The sequence below is a fragment of the Petromyzon marinus genome, unplaced genomic scaffold (assembly GCF_048934315.1).
Source record: "Petromyzon marinus isolate PM22_M1 ecotype Great Lakes invasive population unplaced genomic scaffold, UKy_Petmar_22M1.pri1.0 PM_G_Scaffold_197, whole genome shotgun sequence".
NCBI classification, from domain to species: Eukaryota; Metazoa; Chordata; class Hyperoartia; order Petromyzontiformes; family Petromyzontidae; genus Petromyzon; species Petromyzon marinus.
In genome coordinates this window covers 8,945-35,005 of record NW_027422758.1, presented here as the reverse complement: position 1 = coordinate 35,005, position 26,061 = coordinate 8,945, and the positions used below count along the sequence as shown (strand labels likewise).

The 26,061-nt window shown below is 49.4% G+C and overlaps 1 protein-coding gene and 1 long non-coding RNA gene across 3 annotated transcripts; one reads left to right on the top strand and one right to left on the bottom strand.

Moving 5' to 3' along the window:
* Positions 1 to 3,665: 3,665 nt before the first annotated feature.
* Positions 3,666 to 14,969, bottom strand: LOC142912307 (uncharacterized). The gene is made up of 4 exons (XM_076060473.1): positions 14,960 to 14,969; positions 13,684 to 14,675; positions 8,929 to 9,136; positions 3,666 to 4,320 (listed from the first exon to the last, which is right to left on the bottom strand). The coding sequence occupies exons 1-2, from the start codon at positions 14,967 to 14,969 to the stop codon at positions 13,768 to 13,770; spliced, it is 918 nt and encodes a 305-aa protein (XP_075916588.1). The 3' UTR covers positions 3,666 to 4,320; positions 8,929 to 9,136; positions 13,684 to 13,767.
* Positions 14,970 to 21,986: 7,017 nt separating this feature from the next.
* On the top strand, positions 21,987 to 25,732 carry LOC142912306 (uncharacterized). Of its 2 annotated transcripts, none has more exons than XR_012934036.1 (3): positions 21,987 to 22,234; positions 25,102 to 25,246; positions 25,527 to 25,732. It is a non-coding gene; the product is annotated as an uncharacterized LOC142912306 (long non-coding RNA). The 2 variants fall into 2 exon arrangements; XR_012934035.1 differs by lacking the exon at positions 21,987 to 22,234 and adding an exon at positions 24,223 to 24,417.
* Positions 25,733 to 26,061: the final 329 nt, after the last annotated feature.

The following is a 26,061-nucleotide window of genomic DNA, read 5'->3' as shown; positions in this document are numbered from 1 at the left end:
AGCCAGGGGGGGTCGCGTGGCTCGTCGTCGATTGACGCCCACGGTGAAGGGAGTTGGCACAGCATCGTTTGTGGGGGCAGACGCCCACCTCCCCACTCCCCGTGAGCATGCAGGGCGCGACATCCACCCCCTCAACTCCCCCCTCCTCCTCCTCGTTGGCCACCTCTCGCTGGGCCCCCGCCGATCGAGTGATCACCCCCCCCCCCCGCACCAGCTCCGAGGGACATCTCTACACGGCCGGCTCACCGCCGCCGGTGTTCTCCCGCGCACGCCGAGCGCTAAACAAAGAAATCGGCTGCTGCTGTGTCAGTAACACGCGCGCACCTCCTGGGATTAAGGCCTAATCCGCGTGCCCGCAATGCTAACTGAAAATAACTGGCGGCAGTATGAATATGTAGTGGAGTAGGAAGGTGTGTAGTGCAAACAGCGTGATTACATGATAACACAGACAGTACGGGTTATGTTGGGTCAGCCTGTAGCGAAGGCAAATACAGTGCAGGTTATGTTAGGGCAATTAAGCTGGGAGAGCCAAGGATGGCTGTGATTGGCTGGAGCTGTTGTTAAGGCTAGAGTGGCGCCTAAAGGTCTGGGTAAGAAACAGGTGCGAACGACGCAGAGCGTCGTTGGGGCACGGACTAATTAATTGGGGAGTAATGAGAGCGGGGATAAATTGGGAAGTCGGGAATTGGAGCGAGGTTGTTGAAGTTGGAGAGCTTGGAGTCAGCAGCGGGGAATTGAAGGGTAGAGAACTTGGCGACAGAGTTGGAGGGACAGAGTTGGAGAGACAGAGTTGGAGACGGAGCTTGGAAACAGCGTAGCGATAGCGGAGCTGAAGAAGAGAAGCAGCCAGCAGTGGCGAGAGCGTAGCGATAGCGGAGCTGAACAGAGACGAAGCAGTTAGCAGTGGAGAGAGCATAGTGACGGTGATAGCGGAGAGCGGAGACGAAGAAGTTAGCGGCGGAGTAAGCGCAGTAATCGTGGGGAGTGGAGAGACAAAGGTGGCGAGCGAGTCGAGTGAAGCACGGCGAGCGAGCCGTGGCGACATGGATACTGTGAAATATTGAGGGCATGTGGAGAGTTGTAAATAAAGCGGTGTTCGAAGAAAGACAAAAGTTGTCCGAGTGAAATCGAACACTACAAATATGCACACCCCCCCCCCCCCCACCGTGGATAAGCCTTAATCCGCTGTGCACAGGTGCTAATGCACGCAGGAAAGGAACGGCTGGGACCAGGCTATGGGGCAACGCCTCACCGTTAACGTGAATGCTACTGTGCGAACGCGCTGCGTTAGGCGCGCTGTGCAACAACACGCACGCGAGCACGGCCGCTCCGTGTGCTGCAGTACACGGAGCGCCTCACGCGCACCGCGCTCAAATCACTCGCACGGCGCTGCAGACGCGCGTCTCACACACCACGCCGAAACCCTCACGTAAACCGTAGCGGGTCGTAGAGATGGCGATCTACGCGCACAGCGGTGGAGTGGATTTAGCGCACCCCGAACCCCACCTTAATCGCTCACGCTGCGCTGCAGACGCGCGTCTTCTACACACACACACACACCGCGCGATACCCCGTGTAACCAGTTGCGGTCGTATAGACGTTAATAGATGTGTAGTGATGGTAGCGTCACTACTGCGTACACACGCACACGTGTGACGTCACTATGCGGGGGAGCATCACTACTACGCCGGTCTACACACACACACATGACCTCATCCCGGCTGGAGGCGGGAATGATGTCAGGGCCGGTTCTGGACTCGGGAGGCCACGAGGGTGGTGTGAGGTCGTGGCCCTCTCTGTGACCCCGGCTGGACACGTGACTGGACCCCAGTGGGGGCCGGGGGCCTAGGGGGCACCTTGGGGGGCATGTGGACAGCAGGGGGGGGGGGGGGGGGGGGGGCTTCGAGAGGGTTCTCGAAGGGAGGCGTGGCCGGGGCGGAGCCCGGGCACGCCGAGGCCCATATGAGCAGCCTCCTCACGAGCTTCGAGGCTGCCCGTATCAAGAATGAAGATGCATCGTGAAGACGCCAAGAAGAGATCCGTGTGTAGGTCCCAGCCGGAGGACTCTAGGATAGCGGTAGACGTGTTGTAAGTCCCGCCAAGACAGGAGGCTGTACCTCCCTAGGGTATCTGAGAAGTGTGTGTTAGCTAGAGTAAGTCGGTGGTCACCACCCTATGCGTAATGTAAGAGCTTGTGTTCATTAATAAATAAGTGTTGCCTCCCAAGAAGTTGTGTGTGCACCTAATTCGAATCCACTACAGATGCGCACCTCACACACCAACCCCGCGCCGACACCCTGCAGCCCCGCGCTCGCTCTCTCACGCACCCCGCCCCCCGAACGCAGTCGCTCCACTCAAAAATCACAGATACCACGCCGAAGTTCGCCCACACGCGCACACAGAAATCGCACCGCACCGATCTTCTGAACTGAAGTTTATTAATGACGCGTCTAAAGAAAACCCTGTGCGGCCCTGTAGTAAATATTCCACGAGCAGCGTGTAGCCTATCCCTATTCAATCCCTGGGTGTACCCCCCACACTCTACTTCTCAACTCGCAGATGCACTCACGGTGTCGCACGGAAGCTGCGGGAGTCGGAGGGACGATGATCCAAGAGGTCTCCGCCTGGGGTAGAGTCGTAGCGGCGCTCGCCAGCGTCCCTCGGACGCCGCGAGCGGCCGGGAGTCAGACTGGGGTGGCTGGACGGCTGGAGGAGAACCACCTGAACGTTTTTTCACCTCCCTCCCTTTGACGCCCTGGGAATCCGAAGATCCAGGGTCACGTGGTGTTATCCTGCGCAGACCAATCGAGCGCCTACATTTCGATTTTAAACCGATGTTCCCGCCCTTACCTGGAGCGTGAATTTCCGTTGCGCCTTGACCCATTGTCTACGCACCCCTCCTCCCCACCCCCTCCTCCCCACCCGGTCCTCCCTACCCGGTCCTCCCCACCCCGCGGCGTGGCTAGGAACTTCCCTCCCACCTCCACGTCTGCGCTGCCAGCGGAGTGTTCTGCCCTCGAGGCCCCATCTCCCGTGTTGCGTGCGCTTCATTGCGGCCAGTCTGTAAAGCACTATGCGCCCCTGCGACTTTTTAAAGCTGATTTTAGGGGGGGCCGCCGTGTAATCCGGCCTGGGGGGGGGTCAGCCAATCTCCTGGCAATGGGAAACCGGGGGACATCCCTGCTAGGGGCCCTTCGGATGAAAGCCCGTGGGCCAGGCCTCCCCCTTCGAGACCCTACGTGAGTGTGTGTGTGTGTTTAGTGGGAGTGTGCGTACGTTCGTGTGGAGGGGTGCGAGGGGATGGTGGCGCCGGCGGAGTTGCTCCGTTGCTGTGGCACCACGGTATCTATGGAATCGATAGTCATATCTATTGACTATAGTATTATCAGCTGACTATAGCAGTGTCTGCTTACTCTATAACAGTATTTAATTACTCTAAAGTAGCATCTACTCTGCAGCAGTATCTACCGACTCAACAGTAGTATATACCGACTCTATTGCAGTTAACTTCTTACTCAGAGTACCGTGGTGAGGCCTAGTCTCGTGCAGAGCCCCCGGCCTCGCCTAGATTGCCCAGCCGGCCGAGGTGGCACCTTGGCAGGCTGGGGCTGGGCTGCCACACCACGCTGCATAACATACCAAGCACAGATTCAATTTTCAAAATCGGCCCTCAAGCTGGAACAGATGCCTCAATTTATTGAAATGCACTTTACTTTTTTCAAATACAGCAACCCCCCCCCTCCCACCATCCCCGATCCTGTTAAAGCCATGCATTGTACTACATTACGGACAAAGTTTACAGGAATCTAAAGCAATGCAGTAAAAATTCAACGAAGCAATGTTGTAAAGCTAACAGTTGGCCAACTTAATTATTTGCCGGCCATTTCACCACAGCGAATGCACCGATATAAATTCCGCAACATTTAATGCTGCCTTGTGAAATACAAACAAACCTTATTTAAATTGTCATGTCCATGCTCATTACAGCTTAAGACCGGTCGCACAAAATAACCAATTTTAGGAGACAATTAAAGCTTTAAAGTTAAGTCCGACTTTACAGAAATGTTTTACCACACCCATTAGACTAAAGTTTAAAACTATACTTACAATTATAAATGTGTAAAGTGTTCAACTAAACGAGGTGTGTATCTTATTTACACACCATAGACATTAAAAGAATCGCATATCAATTAACACAACCCACATACAGTCCTTGCACTACCCCTCTACGTAACGTTTCTTCAGACCCAACAAATTTTAACTTTTTAAATCAAGCAAACCCCCAATATATGTACACTCTGGGAGGAAGTTCTCTGCAACCTGCAACAACAAAAGCAAGCATTGCCGACATCAAGAAGCAAAACCAACAGATCATCGTCGACCCCACAAAGGGCTCCATTCTCATTTGGAGAATTTGGTTTGCGTGGTCCCGATTTAGGCCAAGATTTGGTGACAAGTTGCCTCTCCAAACCATCCAATTCCCTTCGTCAATCTCTAAAATTGGGCACGAGAGCGTTGCCAACCAACTCCATTTGAAAGAAACTACTCTACATTTGTATTTTATCAGGTAAGGCCCACGGAGCTATGCAGCGCTCTTTCCGGAGAGACATGGCCACTGTTCTGCCCCACGGCAGATATGGGGCTGTGTTTACACAGGAACTTCCTGATATGATGGTGTCGAGTTTGGTCACGTGACCTGGAAGTGACGCATTAAGGGTCTCGAAGCGACGAGGCAAGGCAGGGGTGTCAGTCATTACAAAGAGTACAAAATGGAGGCACAATTAGCATCTCAGCGAAGACGGAAGCATCTGCTCATTGTGGGACTTTAAGAATCATTGTCTGCAAGTTCGTTTATCTCCATATATATAAAAGGCAAAGTTGTGAATGTGTGCCTGTTCAAAATGTTTAGCGTACTTCCCGACTTGCAACCAACTGGAAATTGGCCATGTGGGTACTTACCAGACTGTACACCACGCAAAAATGATAAAAAATACACTTTTTTTTAGGGGGGGGGGCGGGGAGCTCAATAATGTATAGATTTTTTGCACGGCAAGTGAGCTGTGGCGTCAAATCTGTCACGTGACCATCGCATGTGGAAGCGTAACGCATTGCAGTGTAGTGGTTAGCGTTGTTTGTGTGTGTATGTGTCTGTGTGTGTGTCTGTGTGTGTGTGTATCTGTGTATATCTGTGTGTGTGTGTGTAAGCGTAACGCATTGCAGTGTAGTGGTTAGCGCTACGCTGCGCTACGAACCCGGCGACCCGAGTTCGATTCCCGCTCACGGCCACCAAACGAGTAACTGCTTGGGTGTCAACATCGCCACTGGGGAGATAAAGGCGGCAGGGCGTGCTGCTGGCCACCAAACCCCTTCGTGTTCTTATAATTACTGGGACTCCTGTTATGTTAGGATTGCCGTTATAATGCTGTAAATGCCTTTATAATGCTGTTAAATTGTTACGATAAATATGGAGGCCTGGTTAACAACGAAGCCTGCCACTTGCATTATTGTGAATAGTTGTTTGTAATTAGATAAGTCGAACCAGACTTGTGCCCATGTAACTTTAATGCATTCTTGAGAGCAAGGATGAAGATGTATCTCGTCTACAGTTCAGTGTTATGTGCAGCAGCGCTGTACATTTGGGCTGCAGTATGGTGATTACACAAAGTGACCTTATTGAACATAGTAGCTTATTCTCTTGTTGTAGAGCTATTCAGTGCTAATGTAGGTGCCTGGTCCATCCAGGACCTATGATTGAGATTCATGTTGTCCAAGACAATGTTATGATGTTGCAGTGTTAATTAATTATATTGATATTGCAAGTATTAACAGATGCTCTATTTTGTGCTGTGTTTTCCCATGAGTTTTATGTCGTTCTATTCGTTAAATACGTTGGAGTCGGATGGTCACCCTGGCTCTGAAGGTTTACTACTCGGACAGTGATGCAACGCAGCGTAGTGAGGCCGAGACAGCCACCACAAATGGATAGCTCAACGAAGTGGCTTATCGTGTAGACATTTATAGCAGCAAAATACTCTAAAACGCATGCTTTTAAAAACGTGGGAGGGAAAAAAAAACAGAGGACCCGGAGAAAAATCCACATGACCACGGGGAGAACTTGCAAACTCCAAATATGCAGCAGGCGTCGGGGTTGGGATGGAACCCCAGACCTCCTGCTGCATACCAGGCAAAGTGAGTTAACATCTCCTAGCCACCGTGGCATCCAAATAGAATCGTCAAGAGGACATTCTGACACTTGAAGAAAACCTGTACCAATCTTGGCCATAACCATTCTTGTACCTCTTGATCTTCCAAACACGTGTAGAGGTGTTACGGGAGGGTGACACGCGGTTGTATAACGGTGGCCACAAACACGTCCGCTACGGTCACCACCCTGGGGGGCTGTGGGGGATGCTGTGATCACTCCCAGCCCCGCCCCTCAGTGAGAGACAGTATAAAAGGTGGGACCCGGGGAGCTGAGAGGCAGTTCAACTCAAGCAAGATGAAGAGCCAGTGAAGAACGAAGATTGACTAGCCAGACCCTGGAACTCCTTTGATTCGCTGACCTTCTGAGGGCCGGGCAAAGCAAGCCAGGGTGCGACACCGGAGCCGCGAGGGCCGATGTCCCTCTGAGGGCCGGACTCGTGTGGCTGGTGATCGGGACCTGCGCCGAAGCTGGGCCAGGTCAGATAGCCTCCCGGGAGAGGAACAGGATAGAGGGAACCAGGGAGCTAGCGTGGGCTAAAGCTCGGGGAACGTTTCCCTCTATAAAGTACGGGTGAAGAGGCCGTTACCTCTTCAAGTATAAGACTCGCAACTGTAACAGAAGTGTCTGTAATAAATACGTGTTGCCTCAAGTAAACAGTCTCCGACGTCAATAAGGCCACTATACATGTAGCCCTCCAGCAGGTCAGATCGTACAAAAGCATTAAATTTGGCATGCGATTGATCGATAAAAAAAATCTAGTCATGTTTAAGATTTTATATAAATGATGATTGAGAAGTTTTTCACGATATAATACGCAAATTATATTATGTGAGCAAATGCGGTAGTGTACCCATACTCTTTGGTTCTATTCGGTAAAGTCACTCCAGCGCTGTCCTCGAGACAGCCTGATCCCTTCACCGAGAAGATGGTTTCAAATTAAGCAACCATTGGAAAGATGTTCTAAATCGAACTAAACATTAAACTAATTTTCAATGGTACAGTATATTTTTCAAGTAGTGGTACCCCAAACTTTCGCAGCTCTTAAAAATTCCCCATTCACACCATCAATAGGTAAACTCCCCCCCCCCCCCCCCGCCAAACGGCATGTTCACCCGCACGTACACCACCTCTATGCTAAGTCGGCCAATCAAATGCTAATTTTTATGCTAATTCCTTTGTCAAGGCACCTTGTTTCCTCGCACACAGCTTAAAGGTCGCGGTCTGAGCGTGGCTGTGTTTCACTCCAGCGCTGTCCTCGAGACAGCCTGATCCCTTCACCCGATGAAGGCCGCTTGTGTTGTGGCCGAAACGTCGTGATTTTTGTTGTTTTATTTTTTACCTACGTGACTTTACCGAATAGAACCAAAGAGTATGGATCCTTGCAGTCACGAAAGCTTTAAATCTAGAAGTGTACCCATGGCTACAACCACGAGAAGGCGAGTAGAGTCAAGGACGTAATGAATGGGAAGAGGAATAGAAAGGGGTAGAGCAGACAAATGGAAAAATGGGATCAGGGACAATACCTTAAAAGGGTCTCTCTATCATCCTCCACGGAGCAGGGTATTTTCACAGGGGGGGGGTTTGGGGGCAGAGGGTAAGGGATTCAGCAGGGATGGCCACACAAGTCACGTGACTTCCTCAGGGAGGCATTACAAAATCGGGCATCAGGTGTTTGGTAAAAGATGCAGGTGGAGATCCGATCAGAAATCCTCTCTTCTCTCAATACCCAGCCAGTGAACAGGGTGGCCACAACCTCAGCACCACGATAGCACCTCGTTGAGATCAATATAGCAAGTTGCCTCTGGCAACCTCGTTTCTCACAAAACCACAGATTTTAAAAAAGAAAGTCTTCGTTCATCATCGCCATGGAGAAATGCATCGTGCAGGACCTTGAAGCCGCAGTTAAATTTTGTTGGTGCAAATCTTAATTGGGTTAAGTTGTGGAAGAGGGGTAATTTTAAAACGTTTTTATTTTTTATCAGGCAAGACACCGAGCTATATTTGCACTTTTTCAGAAGCCACTTTACCACAAATGATCATTGAATAAAGCGGCTTTCTTGATAAACGCCGTTATTGCAAACAACAAAACCCATTTAGCACCACATTTGTATTATCTCGTGGTAGAAGAGTGGCTCTCGCACAACTACGAACCCAACGACGCAAAAAATAACTCGATTCTCAGCCACATCACGAGCGAATTATATCCAAATCGGTGGCTGGCTCCCCACCTTCCCATTCACCACAACCGCACAAGTGAAGCGTGGCAGGTGAAATAACCACCCCACCCCGCATGACAAGACAGCGCGGCCTTCGCCGAGCAGTTCATTGACAGGGCACCAAATAATAACGCTTTAAATGACGGGTTATTTTGAAAAGGCGACAATTTAAAATACAATCACTGGGTATCACCATCAAGCGCAAAGTAAAAACAAAAATGCTCGTCCGCATGCACTACGCATTATCATCATCATCGAGCTGTTATACACAGAGCCTTTTATTTTCCTGCATGCGCTTACGGAAATAATTCCATGAAGATAGCTGCAACTCAACTGCGTTCAATTAAGATCGCATTGAAATCACGCAGTTGCCTCTAAACGAGCAAAAGGCGAAAACGACCCGAGGCAAGGCCACTGGGCAACGGAAACCACGTGGCATTAAGAGGGCAAAGGTGCAGCCCTGCAGTGCCGATGTTTACCGCACACCGCACCCCCCCCCTCCCGTACCCGCAGCTCCTCCGTACGCAGGCTGCACGAAGGGACGGTGCCCGACCGCTGTGGCCCAGGCGTCGTGCCGCGCGTGGCCCGGGTGGCCGCCCGTGGCACCGCGGGGGGGTCCGGTCAACGTGCCCGGCGCGGAGTGGCAGCTCGCCGCCGCTCCGATACCGCACGTGTGGCAGCGAGCAGCGCCCCCCCCCGGGGTGCCCGGCGAGGACTGGACGGGGGGTGAGGGTGGGTTAGGCAGCGATTAGAACAAATCACGACGGACGACGTACGCATGTCAAACTTCTTATGCACCTTCTTGGTTCTTTCGGTAAAGTCACCACCACGTAGAAGGGAAACAATAAAATAATAAAAATATAAAACTTTAAAATTCTCACGACGTTTCGACTGCAAGACAAGCAATCATCATCAGGTGTAAAAACCACAGCAAGACATTTTTTTTTTTAAAGTGGCAGGTTTTTTTTTACATTAGCACCACGGAGAGCGATTTGGCAGTTATTCAGATGGACAAGTCCATCTATGTTCAGAAAAGAGGAGGGGGGAGACGAAAATGATGGATGCGGTCTGAAAGCCACCGTAAGCGTGAACAATCAATTAAGACCCGGAATGGTTTATCAAATCCTTCCAATGATTGCTAAGCCAGAATTCCTTCCTCTCGGTTGAAATTGTCTCTGTGTTTGTATATGTGGATAGCCTCATGAACGAATCTCTCATGGTAGCCAGATGGCTTACAGAGAACCTCTGTAAGCCATCAGGCTACCATGAGAGATTCTCCCGTTTCGGTCTTAGGAGGAGGGATAATTGCGATGTCATCACCCGAGAGCCAATCAGGTGCCAAGGGTTGCGCAATTCAGCCACTGGCACGCTGGCACCCGGGCTCGGATCTTGGTAGCCTCTTCCATCTCCTCCTCCTCAACCTGTAAAAACCCTCCACAGCTACCACTGTTAGCTAACTATTGTAACTCTCAAATGCAACTTTCATCAAGCCCCCCGAGTGTGAAGTGCAGTCTCCAACCTCGTATTCTCCACCATCTCTGGCTTCCTCGATTCCAGTGCCGTGAAGGGAAAATTTGCCCGAAATGCGGCCGATCAGCGTTGACTTTTTTTTCCACATTTTGTCAACATGTTGCCAAAGATGTCCCTTAAAGGCTTAACGGACGTTCGGGGCAAGTGCAGTGCGAGCAACTACGAGGCCGGCAAAGCACACGGAGGAGGTGGGGAAGCCAGACCCACGCCCGACCGCCTTCTCCCCAGTGGCGATGTTTATACATCGCACCAGGTGCTCATTGGATAGACCTCAGGAAAAGCCCGGGACCGTTTCAGATAATCGTCACCTGGCGTTGGCCGTAAGTGGGAATCAAACCCCGGTGGGTCGTAGGCGGGTTTGTGGTGCAGCGCATCAACCACTGTGCCACCGCTCCCCTAAACCATGGCACTGCTGCAGTGGCAAGATGTTAACTACCTCGCCTGGAGTACAATAGGTCGTGGGGTTTGATCCTGTAGCCAGGAATCAAATCTAGCTCGCGGGGTTCCGAGCTGCACACATTTCTCAACTCTGCAAGCCATGCAAGCCAAAAATTGAGATTCATTTATTTCCTGTAACAAGCTATATTAAATATTCTTGTTTCTTTCGGTAAAGTCACGTAAAAGGGAAATAATAAAAATAAAACATAATAAAATAAAAATGAAATTTATTTTATTTTTATTTAAATAAAATTAAAATGAAATTTATTTTATATGTATTTTATTTTATTATGTCTTAGCTGTATTAAAACCAATAGCCCATCATCCATAAGCCATATGCCTGCAGGTATTGAATGTTTATGGGTATCAACATCACAAATCCCTATCATCACTGTCGCAAAGAAGAAGTTCTCCATTGTGCCAATTTAATCCCGACAGGTGCCGTTGGCCCAAATCTGTGAATCCGTTTAGAGTATTTGGCGGCTAAACGTTCCCACGCGCTAAGCCACTTCGTTGCGTTACCTACCATTTGTGGGCAGGTCGCTTCTGAAAGAGCGATATAGTAAGTGGGCCTTACCCGCAACCTAAACAATTCTTTAAAATAGTTTCTAGCTGGTTCAGCTACCTTCATTCTCCCCAGTGCTGATTTAATCATCTTTTTCACTTACACACCGCACCAGGTAACTTCACTTGAAGGCAGTCTACCTACGCGAAGCCCAGAATGTGTTGGGATACAAAGCCACCACCGACGACGTTGTCTGTAGCCAGGAATCAAATCTAGCTTGCGGGGTTTCGAGCTGCACACATTTCTCAACTCTGCAAGCCAAAAATTGAGATTCATTTATTTCCTGCAACAAGCTGTATTAAATATTCTGGTTTCTTTCGGTAAAGTCACATAGAAGGGAAATAATAAAATAAAAAAAATAAAACATAAACTCAAAATGAAATTTATTTTATTTTTATTTAAATAAAATATAAATGAAATTTATTTTATATGTATTTTATTTTATTACGTCTTAGCTGTATTAAAACCAATAGCCTGTCATCCATTAGCCATATGCCTGCAGGTATTGAATGTTTATGGGTATCAACATCACAAATCGCTATCATCACCGTCGCAAAGAAGAAGTTCTCCATTGTGCCAATTTAATCCCGACAGGTGCCGTTGGCCCAAATCTGTGAATGAAGGCAAAAATGAATCTGGAACATTTCCAAATTAACTGTTTTGGGGCCGTCCAGAAATGACGTCACACACCTGGGGGGGGGGGGGGGTCAGACATTTGTGACGATGTGTGACGACTGGGGGGGGGGGGGAGTTTGATAAATGTGACGTCACATCAAAATGCGCAACTTTAAATATAGACAACACGTTCCACTTAATTAGACTTTTTAATGTTTTCTCCTACAAGATCAGAGTGCAGCGGCACATTAAATACGCACTACAATGACAACAATAGTTTAAAGCGATTTGAAGCGTGTTTTTTTTTTTGCGGGGGGGGGGGGTGAGGGGGCAGAGCTTTGTGACGTCATATTTGAGGGCGGGGGGGGTCAAAAAAATCGTTCAGAATCACGTGACGTCATTTATGGACGGCCCCTTATGTGGCACCGCCGGGCTCTTTGGCCGGGTCACGCGCCGTCTATGACCAGCCACGTCTCATTGCCCTGTGACTACCGACCCGGCTTCAACACTTGATTTTTGCACACAGCGTTTTAATAAGTTTTTTTTTGTGTGGAATATTTGCTGGTTTATTCCAGAATGTTTCTGTTACGCGTTGTCGCTTTAAGATGTTCTGTGTTCAAATGTTGTTTGTTGCGGTTGCACCCGACTTAAGAGCCGCATGGCTCACAGGGGTATACCTAATAAATGAAACTTGAAACTTGAACACGCGCACGCACCGAAACCACGAACTTTTTCAGGTCAACGGGGTTAATCGCGCGTTCGTGTTGGCATAGCTGTCAACCCCTTATCAGTGCCCCTAGATTGTTACAGATCGATTCAAACCTTTATTGGTCACCCCCTGCCCTTATAAACATCAACGTTTAGCCAACGAGGTCCCGTTGCCAAGGGAGAAACGCAAACAGATGGACGAAACAATGTGTGCCCGTATTGAAACGGCTGTGCACCCAATAACCTTCGTTGAAAAATACTTGAAACCACTGCGACCCAGAACCAGCAAGAACAACAACCTCAGAACATTCGTGATTAAGCGGGTGACGAGTTGAAGAACTTTGCCCCAGTACAGCTAGAGGCGCCGGCCATAAATGACGTCGCGCGATTTTGGACGATTTTTGCCACCCCCCCCCAAAAAAAAAATATAAAACATGCTTCAAATCTCTTTAAACTATTATCATTGTAGCGCGTATTTAATGTGGCGCTGCACTCTGATGTTGTAGGTGAAAACATTTATTAAAAAGTCTATTTAATTAAGTAGAACGTTTTGATTTAAAGCTTTCGTGACTGCAGGGATCCATCTTATTGGTTCTTTCGGTAAAGTCACGTAGAATGGAAATAAAATAAAACATAATAAAATAACATTTTATTAAAAAATCAAATAAAGTAAATAATAAAACATAATAAAATTTTATTGAAAATTAAATGTTATTGCTTTATTTTTATTATTTTATTTCCATTCTACGTGACTTTACCGAAATAACCAAGATAAGTAGAACGTGTTGTCTATATTTAAAGTTGCGAATTTTGATGTGACGTCACATTTCTCAACTTCCCACCGCCCCTCGTCACACATCGTCACAAATGTCTGACCCCCACGTGACGTATCAATGGCTGTTATTTTAAACATTTCTGGGCAATTCCCACTGAGATTAAGGACTCTCTTACAAATCCAGGTTAATTGAAAACGCAAAAGTACATACAGCAATCCAATACAATCATGATTTCATTTATTTTTTTTCATTTATTTTATTGATTTTTTTCACCTACGTGACTTTACCGAAAAAAACCAAAGACTATCTTATTTGTCGTTTGAGCATCTTAACACCTCCTGTTTGATTGCCCTGAAAAGGGTCAAACCCCTCTTTAATACCCCCCCCACACATTGACCCCACGACACCCACACCAATCTGTCCAGAAGGCGACAACGTCGCCGACACGTTCACCTCCTCCTGGCAAACTTTCCCCAGTCCCAAGGCCTCCTCCTCCTCCTGCTGCTGCTGCTGCCCGAGCGAGTCGCCTGTTAGGACGACTCAAGCGGCTTCATTAAACCCCTAACCCGCAGCTTCGCGGTGTCCACAGTCATCCCGTGAACCACCCACCCCCACCCCCCAGTGCGTAACCTTTCGCCAAGACGACGGTGGAGTCGTCAGTGTTGATGTCACAGAGGATGCCCTCGTAGCGGATGCCCGCCATGGAGAGCAAGCTCATCCTGACGCCCATGCAGGCCGCCCAAGTGGCCATGGTCGCCGGCTCTGGCTACGGGCGACGAGAGGGGCTGGTGGGGCCGCCTTGGTGGGGCCGGGCAGGAGGAGGGGGGGGAGGGGGGAACTTGGCCCGGATCGTGAGACGACGACGATGATGATGATGGTGTTGGTGGTGGTGTTGATGATGGTGATGATGGTGGTGTTGTTGATGGTGGTGTTGATGGTGGTGGTGTTGATGGTGGTGGTGTTGTTGATGGTGGTGGTGTTGATGATGTTGGTGGTGTTGATGATGATGGTCTTGTTGATGGTGGTGGTGTTGATGGTGGTGGTGTTGATGGTGGTGGTGTTGATGGTGGTGTTGATGATGGTGGTGTTGATGATGATGGTGGTGTTTATGATGATGGTGTTGTTGTTGATGGTGATGTTGATGGTGTTGATGATGATGATGATGGTGGTGTTGTTGATGATGGTGATGATGGTGTTAATGATGGTGGTGTTTATGATGGTGTTGTTGTTGATGGTGATGTTGATGATGATGGTGGTGTTGATGATGTTGATGATGATGGTGTTGATGATGATGGTGTTGATGATGATGGTGATGTTGATGATGATGGTGGTGTTGATGATGTTGATGATGATGGTGTTGATGATGATGGTGTTGATGATGATGGTGATGTTGATGATGGTGTTGATGATGATGATGGTGGTGTTGTTGATGATGGTGATGATGGTGTTAATGATGGTGGTGTTTATGATGATGATGATGGTGTTGTTGTTGATGATGATGGTGGTGTTGATGATGTTGATGATGATGGTGTTGATGAGGATGGTGTTGATGATGATGGTGATGTTGATGATGATGGTGGTGTTGTTGATGATGATGATGGTGTTGATGATGATGGCAACAACTCACGGCGTATCCCCCACGTGTTCACGGACACGCCACTGGCACTGCAATGCACTCTGGGTAGCGCCACGTGGGCGGGATTGTGGGGGGAGGGGGATTTGTTTCTCTTCCGCTCAACGTCGTGGGTTTTTTGCTTTGTGTTTCATTTTAGTAATTTTTAATTTAATTTTTATTTTCTATCTACGTGACTTTACCGAAAGAACCAGGAATGTGAACTGCATGAAATATAAAGCAGGTCACGTGCATGCTTCTCGACCAATAGAAATACGCGGCGTTTTTTTAAACCGAGGGGCATTTCCCCACCCCGCCCACCCTGCCCCCCGTCCACCCCGCCCCTTACACCCCCACCCCGCCCCCTTACACCCCGCCCCCTTGCACCGCCCCGCCCTCTTCCACCCCGCCCCGCCTCCTTCCACCACGCCCCCTTCAAACCCCGCCCCTCCTCCACCCACGTCTCTCCGTGACGGTTTGAAGGCCCAGTTCAGTTTTCAGTTTATTTTAGCCCTGTGAGCGATTCGGCTCTTGAATCGGGTGCAACCACAACAAACAAAAAAAACAAAAACACGAACAAGAAAAACATCTTAAAGTGACTATGTGACTGTGCAAACAGAAAATCCATGAAAAAAACAGCAAAATATTCCTGAAAATTAGCCGTACACCAACGCTGTGTGCAAAAAATCCCAGTGGGATGCAAGTCAAACAACAACCACAACAACTTAGATTAAGGCCATCAGTTTAACTCCGTACTACAACAAAACAAACATGTCCAAACCTAAAAACGTTTTCCAAATCACCAAAAAATAAAGCCATAATTGCAGCGTAACAGTGATCACAGGGACTGTGACCGAATTTTTACAATTAACTACATAAATAACATGTAACACCAAATCCTAGAGCCATAGTTGGCTGCATGAGTTACTCCACAACAACAGATGCATCGGTCTGAGTATCAAATTACTCAATGTACCTTTAAGATCAGCACGCTAAATCAAAATACAGATAATACTTTGGAGCGTTATCCGGAGCGAAACATTTTATTTTATGTTACGCCAATGAATAGCAGTGGCAGCTAGGGGTGTACAACTCCTCGAGAGCAGTTTTGAGAGAAGATCTCATTGGTAGCGATTCAAGTTGCAGTTTATTGGCAATAGCATTCCAGACTCTGGGGGCATCAATAGCAAAGGCCCTTCCTACGGCAATAGGGAATGTGAAGCTGGTAAATGAGCGAAGACCTGAGGTCAAATTTGTTATTTGAAATAGAGTGGAGATCCAGCAGGTAGTCTGTGGATTTTTTTGTAAGTACATCGTGAATAAATAAGATCTGGTGCACAAGCCGTCGAACATTAAGAGACGTTAAGTTTGACCCAATGTAGAGATCACAGTGGTGAGTCCTATATGTGCAGTTCAATGTAAATTTTAAGGCCGAGTGATAGATGGAATCAAGCTTCTTCAGTACAGTACTTGGGGCTGATTTATACACGATGTCACAGTAGTCAAGTAGAGGCAGTATGGTAGCTTTTATCAATTCCAAACGGAACATTGGGGGGAAGCAGTGCTTGTGTCGATACAGAAAACCAATTTTTATTTGTGTCTTTTTACCAATATAATCAATGTGATCTTCAAAATTCAGTTTTGAATCCAGGATGACCCCAAGATACTTATAGATCTTGACTTGCTCTATTTTATAATTATTTAAGGAATGTAATTGGGGAAACATGACTTCCTGCTTTAGTCCTGGTGAGAAGCATAGCACCTTGGTTTTGTAGGTATTCAGGACTAGTTTAAGAGCAACTAGCTGATGTTGTAGTTTGTTGAAATCACCCTGTAGCTTAGCAATCACGTCATCCGGAGAGTGGCCAGCAGTAATCACTATTGTGTCATCTGCAAAAAGATTTACCCTGGAATGATCCAGGTCAGTGCCCAAGTCATTGACATAAAGAGAGAAGAAAAGGGGGCCGAGGATGGAACCCTGTGGAACCCCTTTTGTTATCTTAACACTGTTTGACCTCCAACCATCTGTGAATACAGTTTGGGTGCGAGAAAAGAGGTAATTTTGTAACCATTTTACTGTGTTTTCGGAAAAACCGAGGAACTTAATTTACTAAGCAGGGTGTTGTGGTCTACTGTATCAAAAGCTTTGGACAGGTCTAGAAAAAGACAGGTACAGTACTGCTTATTATCAAGGCTACTGTAAATGTGATTCAGAGAGTCTAATGCAGCAGATGTGGTGCTGTATTTTTTTCCGAACCCAGATTGTTTTAGATGTAGTAGATTGTTGGTGGACAGGAAACTGCTAATTTGGTAGGTCAATAATTTTTCAAAAATTTTCATCAACGGGGACAAAATTGAGATAGGTCAGTAGTTATTTGGATCATCTTTAGGGCCCCCTTTGTGAAGTGGACGGACATAGGAATGTTTCCATTCTAGAGGAACTGATGCTTCTTTGATGGACAGGTTGAAAATATGGGCTATAGGTTTGTATATTAGGTGACCAACAGTTAGTAGAGCAAAGACGGGAATACTATCTGCTCCGGAAGAGGAAGACCCTTTGAGGTAAGACAGTTGTTTCAGAACATTACTTTCGTGGATTGTCTGGAAACTAAATTCGTTTAATGTTTGGACAGGGGTGTAGGAATTTGCATGAGCAGAGGTGACTCCCAATACATTATAAAAAAAGATTACCAGCTTCAGAAAAATGAAGGTTAAAATTGTCAACTATTTTTTTGGGATCTGAAAAATATTCCCCATTTCGGTTAAGCTCAACGGGCAGATTGTCTGTTTTGGATGCCTTTTCGATATATTTGTTTTCAAGAAAATCCTGGCATTTCCATGTGATTCCAGGAGAGTGGAGAAAAAGTAGGCATTTTTTGCATGCCGTTTTTTTTGACGCATCTATTCCTTAAAATCCTGTATTCTAGCCAGTCATTGACCAAATTACTTTTCTCAGCACATGCCCAAGCCTTGTCCCTAGTTTTCATTAGCTTTGTAATCAAATGATCAAACCATGGTGGGCGGTTGCATTTAGTTTTAAATCTAACCAACGGAGCATGCTTGTTAAGAATTTGGAGAAACGTGTACCTGAAAGTCTCCCAAGCTGTAATCAGGTTGGGGATATCACAGACCTTGTCAATATCCGAGTGAAGCACATCATTAGCAAATGCCTGAGTGCTGAAGTGTCTCATAGAGTGCTTTTCAACCAATTTAGGGGGGCTTTGGGTCTGGCTGATGATCTCACTCCAAAAATGAAGGAGTGATCACTAAGGTTATTACCCAGAACACCAGTCAGTGTGAAATTGTGAGGGGCATATGTCAATAGGACGTCAAGCAGAGTTGACTGTCCCGAATATTTTAGGTTGGGTCTTGTGGGGACATTTATTAATTGAAACAGATTAAATTCATCTGCAAAATGTGTGGCCACGGCCGGCGGGTTTAGCCAATTCCAATTTAGATCACCCACTAAAACTATTTCACCTTTAGGGAGGCGCCCAAAAAGCTCTCTCAGTGCAGACGCAGCTTCAACATCCTTCCCACTAGGCGGTCGATAGCAGCACACTACCAATATCTGTTGATTATTTGGGAGCGTTATTTTGAGAGGGAGACCTTCAAAGCAACATTTTTTAAACAAGGAGTGAGCTAGTGAACAAGCTCCTCAGCCGCCACCATTTCAGTCTCCGACCGCCAGCACTTCCTCTGCGTCTTCGCCATCAACAACTCCAAGTCCTTCGAGGACATCCACCAGTACAGGTGGGTCGGTGTGTGTGTGTCGGACTTAACGCATCCACAAGTACAGGTGTGTGTGTGTCGGACTTAGTGCATCCACAAGTACAGGTGGGTCGGTGTGTGAGTGTGTCGGACTTAGTGAATCCACCAGTACAGGTGTGTGTGTGTCGGACTCAGTGCATCCACAAGTACAGGTGTGTGTGTCGGACTTAGTGCATCCACAAGTACAGGTGTGTGTGTGTCGGACTAAGTGCATCCACAAGTACAGGTGTGTGTGTGTGTGTCGGACTTAGTGCATCCACAAGTACAGGTGTGTGTGTGTCAGACTTAGTGCATCCACAAGTACAGGTGTGTGTGTGTGTCGGACTTAGTGCACCCACCAGTACAGGTGGGTCGGTGTGTGTGTCGGACTTAACGCATCCACAAGTACAGGTGTGTGTGTGTCGGACTTAGTGCATCCACCAGAACAGTGGGTCGGTGTGTGTGTGTGTGTCGGACTTAGTGCATCCACCAGTACAGATGGGTCGGTGTGTGTGTCGGACTTAGTGCATCCACAAGTACAGGTGTGTGTTTGTGTGTCGGACTTAGTGCATCCACAAGTACAGGTGTGTGTGTGTGTGTCGGCTTAGTGCATCCACAAATACACGTGGGTGTGTGTGTGTCGGCGGTGGGTGGCTTACTGCAGCTACCATATCATGCGTCTTGTGCTGGAAGAAATAAAGCCTCCAGTTAAATTTTTGACTTGTTACACTGGTCTACAGCCAAAATGCTTTCGAGAAATAAACATGTAGTCCAACTTTACTAATTCTGTGTCACTGAGCTGTCCGCTTGACACTGATGTTCCGGTGTGTCTGTTCCACCTGAAGAAGGAGACTTGTGTTGCCTCCGAAACGTCGTGATTTAATTGTTTTCTTTTGTTTTATTTTATTTTACCTCCGTGACTCCACCGTACAAATTGATTCTCATTGTTTCGTGAGGAGTCGACTCCTTTTTAATCGCATTAAGAATCGACTCCCATTGACTTGCACAGGGAATCGGATTGTAGATTGTATTAGAAATCGATTGCTCATTGAATTGCATGAGGAATCGACTTAGCGTCTGAATCAATTCCTTGTCGACTTGTGTTTGGAACCGGTTCGTGGTGTGGAGTTGGATCCGGGTCTGGGGGGTTCAGCATCGCCTGGTGAGTTTACACTCAACACTCACCACTACTCACCACTAGTACACTCACCACTAGTACACTCACCACTACTCACCACTAGTACACTCGCCACTAGTACACTCACCACTAGTACACTCACCACTACGCACCACTAGTACACTCACCACTACTCACCACTAGTACACTCACCACTACTCACCACTAGTACACTCACCACTAGTACACTCACCACTTACCACTACTCACCACTTACCACTAGTACACTCACCACTAGTACACTCACCACTTACCACTACTCACCACTCACCACTAGTACACTCACCACTACTCACCACTCACCACTAGTACACTCACCACTAGTACACCCACCACTCACCACTAGTACACTCACCACTAGTACACTCACCACTAGTACACTCACCACTACTCACTAGTACACTCACCACTACTCACCACTAGTACACTCACCACTCACCACTACTCACCACTCACCACTAGTACACTCACCACTAGTACACTCACCACTCACCACTAGTACACTCACCACTAGTACACCCACCACTCACCACTAGTACACTCACCACTAGTACACTCACCACTAGTACACTCACCACTACTCACCACTACTCACCACTAGTACACTCACCACTAGTACACTCACCACTCACCACTAGTACACTCACCACTACTCACCACTAGTACACTCACCACTAGTACACTCACCACTCACCACTAGTACACTCACCACTAGTACACTAACCACTACTCAACACTCACCACTAGTACACTCACCACTACTCACCACTACTCACCACTAGTACACTCACCACTAGTACACTCACCACTACTCACCACTACTCACCACTCACCACTAGTACACTCACCACTAATACACTCACCACTAGTACACTCACCACTAGTACACTCACCACTCACCACTAGTACACTCACCACTAGCACACTCACCACTCCCCCACTAGTACACTCACCACTACTCACCACTAGTACACTCACCACTAGTACACTCACCACTAGTACACTCACCACTACTCACCACTCACCACTACTCACCACTCACCACTAGTACACTCACCACTACTCACCACTAGTACACTCACCACTACTCACCACTCACCACTACTCACCACTCACCACTAGTACACTCACCACTCACCACTAGTACACTCACCACTAGTACACTCACCACTACTCACCACTACTCAACACTCACCACTAGTACACTCACCACTAGTACACTCACCACTAGTACACCCACCACTCACCACTAGTACACTCACCACTCATCACTAGTACACTCACCACTAGTACACTCACCACTAGTACACCCACCACTCACCACTACTCACCACTAGTACACTCACCACTAGTACACTCACCACTCACCACTACTCACTACTAGTACACTCACCACTAGTACACTCACCACTCACCACTAGTACACTCACCACTCACCACTGCTCACCACTCACCACTACTCACCACTAGTACACTCACCACTAGTACACTCACCACTCACCACTACTCACCACTCACCACTACTCACCACTAGTACACTCACCACTCACCACTACTCACCACTCACCACTACTCACCACTAGTACACTCACCACTAGTACACTCACCACTACTCACCACTAGTACACTCACCACTAGTACACTCACCACTAGTACACCCACCACTCACCACTACTCACCACTAGTACACTCACCATTAGTACACTCACCACTCACCACTAGTACACTCACCACTCACCACTACTCACCACTCACCACTACTCACCACTAGTACACTCACCACTCACCACTACTCACCACTCACCACTACTCACCACTAGTACACTCACCACTAGTACACTCACCACTCACCACTACTCACCACTCACCACTACTCACCACTAGTACACTCACCAATCACCACTAGTACACTCACCACTAGTACACTCACCACTCACCACTACTCACCACTCACCACTACTCACCACTAGTACACTCACCATTAGTACACTCACCACTCACCACTACTCACCACTCACCACTACTCACCACTAGTACACTCACCACTAGTACACTCACCACTACTCACCACTAGTACACTCACCACTAGTACACTCACCACTAGTACACTCACCACTAGTACACTCACCACTCACCACTAGTACACTCACCACTCACCACTACTCACCACTCACCACTACTCACCACTAGTACACTCACCACTCACCACTACTCACCACTCACCACTATTCACCACTAGTACACTCACCACTAGTACACTCACCACTCACCACTACTCACCACTCACCACTAGTACACCGTTGTGTCTGCTCCACCTGAAGAAGGAGACTTGTGTTGCCTCCAAAACGTCGTGATTTAATTGTTTTCTTTTATTTTGTTTTATTTTACCTCCGTGACGCCACCGTATAAATTGATTCTCAACATTGTTTCGTGAGGAGTCGACTCCTTTTTAAACGCATTAAGAATCGACTCCTATTGACTTGCACGGGGAATCGGATTGAAGAGTTGTATTAGAATTCGATTGCTCATTGAATTGCATGAGGAATCGACTTAGAGTCTGAATCAATACCTTGTCGACTTGTGTTTGGAACCGGTTCGTCGTGTGGAGTTGGATCCGGGTTTGGGGGGTTCAGCATCGCCTGGTGAGTTTACACTCAACACTCACCACTACTCACCACTAGTACACTCACCACTAGTACACTCACCACTACTCACCACTCACCACTAGTACACTCACCACTACTCACCACTAGTACACTCACCACTCACCACTACTCACCACTAGTACACTCACCACTAGTACACTCACCACTCACCACTAGTACACTCACCACTCACCACTACTCACCACTACTCACCACTAGTACACTCACCACTAGTACACTCACCACTAGTACACTCACCACTCACCACTAGTACACTCACCACTACTCACCACTAGTACACTCACCACTAGTACACTCACCACTACTCACCACTAGTACACTCACCACTACTCACCACTCACCACTAGTACACTCACCACTAGTACACTCACCACTACTCTCCACTCACCACTACCCACCACTAGTACACTCACCACTAGTACACTCAACACTCACCACTACTCACCACTCACCACTAGTACACTCACCACTACTCACCACTACTCACCACTCACCACTAGTACACTCACCACTAATACATTCACCACTACTCACCACTAGTACACTCACCACTAGTACACTCACCACTAGTACACTCACCACTACTCACCACTCACCACTACTCACCACTCACCACTACTCACCACTAGTACACTCACCACTACTCACCACTAGTACACTCACCACTCACCACTAGTACACTCACCACTAGTACACTCACCACTACTCAAAACTCACCACTACTCACCACTCACCACTAGTACACTCACCACTACTCACCACTAGTACACTCACCACTCACCACTACTCACCACTAGTACACTCACCACTAGTATACTCACCACTAGTACACCCACCACTCACCACTACTCACCACTCACCACTAGTACACTCACCACTAGTACACTCACCACTCACCACTACTCACCACTAGTACACTCACCACTAGTACTCTCACCACTCACCACTACTCACCACTAGTACACTTACCACTAGTACACTCACCACTCACCACTAGTACACTCACCACTAGTACACTCACCACTCACCACTAGTACACTCACCACTAGTACACTCACCACTAGTACACTCACCACTCACCACTACTCACCACTAGTACACCCACCACTCACCACTAGTACACTGACCACTAGTACACTCACCACTCACCACTACTCACCACTAGTACACTCACCACTCACCACTAGTACACTCACCACTACTCACCACTAGTACACTCACCACTCACCACTAGTACACTCACCACTAGTACACTCACCACTCCCCCACTCCCCCTCCCTCCCCCCCAGGACGAGGACTTTGTCACCACCATGGCCAACGCGGCCTCCCTGTCTCACGCTCTGCGCCCTGACCCTTCTGCTGTCCCTGCTGCTGTTGCTGCCCCTGCTGTCCCTGCTGCTGCTGCCCCTGCTGTCCCTGCTGCCCCCGCTGTCCCTGCTGCCCCTGTTGCTGCCCCTGCTGTCCCTGCTGCTGCTGCCCCTGCTGCTGCTGTCCCTGCTGTCCCTGCTGTCCCTGCTGCCCCTGCTGCTGTCCCTGCTGCTGCTGCTGCCCCTGCTGCCCCCGCTGTCCCTGCTGTTGCTGTCCCTGCTGCTGCTGTCCCTGCTGTCCCTGCTGCTGTCCCTGCTGCTGCTGCCCCTGCTGTTGCTGCCCCTGCTGCTGCTGTCCCTGCTGCTGCTGCCCCTGCCGCCGCTGCCCCTGCTGCCCCTGCCGCCGCTGCCCCTGCTGTCCCTGCTGCTGCTCCTGCTGCTGTCCCTGCTGCTACTGCCGCACTGCCGCTTGGCTCCCCGCTGTGCCGCTGGTGGCTCGGCTTCCTGGGCGCTCTCAGACGCTGCTGCTGCTGCTGCACCACCACCAACACCACCGCCGCTGGCTGTGGTGTTGGTGGTGGTGTTGGTGGTGGTGTTATTGGTGGTGGTGTTGGTGGCGTTGGTGGTGGTGGTGTTGTCGGTGGTGGTGTTGGTGGCGGTGGTGGTGTTGGTGGTGGTGGGGGTGGTGGTGTTGGTGGTGGTGGCGGTGGTGGTGGTGTTGGTGGGGGTGGTGGCCGTGGTGGCAGTGGTGGTTGCGAGCAACCCGAGGAGTGGGCGGTGGCAGTGGTGAGGGCGGCTGGGACGCCGCGCTCACTCCTCACGCTGCTCACTGACCGTGAGGACGACGACCAGGTGAGACCACGGGTGGGGCGCACAAGGATATGTGTCTGTGTGTGTGTAGGTCGACTCAGCCTCAAATGAGTACCTGGAGGGATGTGTAAACATCGCCGCTACGGAGACAAAGGCGGCCGGGCATAGTGCTGGCCACCCACCCCCTCGTGTGCTGTGCCGGCCTTTAAAGGCGCTCGCTAACAGCACTTGCCCCTACAGTCTGTTAAGGCTATACGGGGTATCTTTGTCTGTGCGCAGCACGGGCTAGAGAAGAGATGGAGTGACGTGGTACAAGAAGACGTGGAGCTGAGTCGACTTCCCGATGACTGGTACCAGCGGTGTAAAAATCGGCCTCTGTGGAGGAGGCTCGTGAAGGACGCTACTGGGCAGTTGGAGGCAGTCGCCCTTCAACAACAACGGAGGGCGGAGGAGCGACGCTCAGAACAACGAGCGGAGCGCCGGGTGGCTAAAGCACAGCAGGTTGGCACAGGAGGGGGCACAGGCGGTGCATCAGCCAGTCATCTCAGTCAGTCGACCCGTGGCACCTGGGTCTGTCCCTTGACCTTCTGCCAGCGGGCGTTCGACACTTCACGTGGCCTCAAGGTGCACATAGCCTGGCACAAGCGTCGTGGTGACATCACCGCCACTTGGTGGCGTATGGCGGTTGTTGTTTGTGCATCTCCTCATCTCCCCGTGCCCCCACAGGTGCGTGCATATGCATGTGAGGTGTTGCAAGTCCTCAGCTCCAACCATGTTGGCGCATTGGCCCTCTGCAACAATGGAGGCATCGCGGCCTTCGCCAGCCTGCTGGGACGCACTCACAACCCTCACACCCTGGAGAAGATCACCGGTAGCAACCCACCCACACTCACCACCCACTCTCGCCACTCACACTCACCACTCACCACCCACTCTCGCCACCCACACTCACCACCCACGCTCACCACCCACACTCACCACCCACACTCACCACCCATGCTCGCCACGCTCGTCACGCTCACCACTCTCACCACGCTCACTACTCTCACCAGGCTCACCACTCTCACCAGGCTCACCACTCTCGCCATGCTCACCACCCACACTCACCACTCACACTCACCACCCACCCACCCTCGCCACCCCTACCCCAGGCACGCTGTGGAACCTGTCGTGCCACGAGCCTCTGAGGGCTGCGCTGGTGGAGCTCTGCCTCCCGGCGCTGGTGGAGCTCGTGCTGGTGCCAGAGAGCGGCTGGAGGAGCAACGTTGGAGACAAACCCTCCTCACCGTCCTCACCCAGCTCGCCCGTCTCACCCTCCTCACTCAGCTCGCCCGCCTCGCCTTCCGCGGCGTTCTGCAACGCCCTGGCGTGCCTGCGGTAAGGCGCGCCGAGACAGACGTGACGGGGACGTTGCGGTGGACGCGACGGGAATGTCGTGGTTGACGTGACGGGGACGTCAGGGTTCACGTCACGGCGGTGACGTTGCAGGGAGTTGAGCTTGGCAGACCCGGACAGGCGGCTGAGCATGCGGCAGTGCGAGGGGCTGGTGGACTGCGTGCTGCACTTCATCCGCTCGGCACTCAAAGGGCACAACATCGAGACTCAGGTGACCCCCACACCAAGATGGGTAGTGGTAAAGTAGTGGTTAGCGCTACGAACCCGGCGACCCGGGTTCAATTCCCGCTC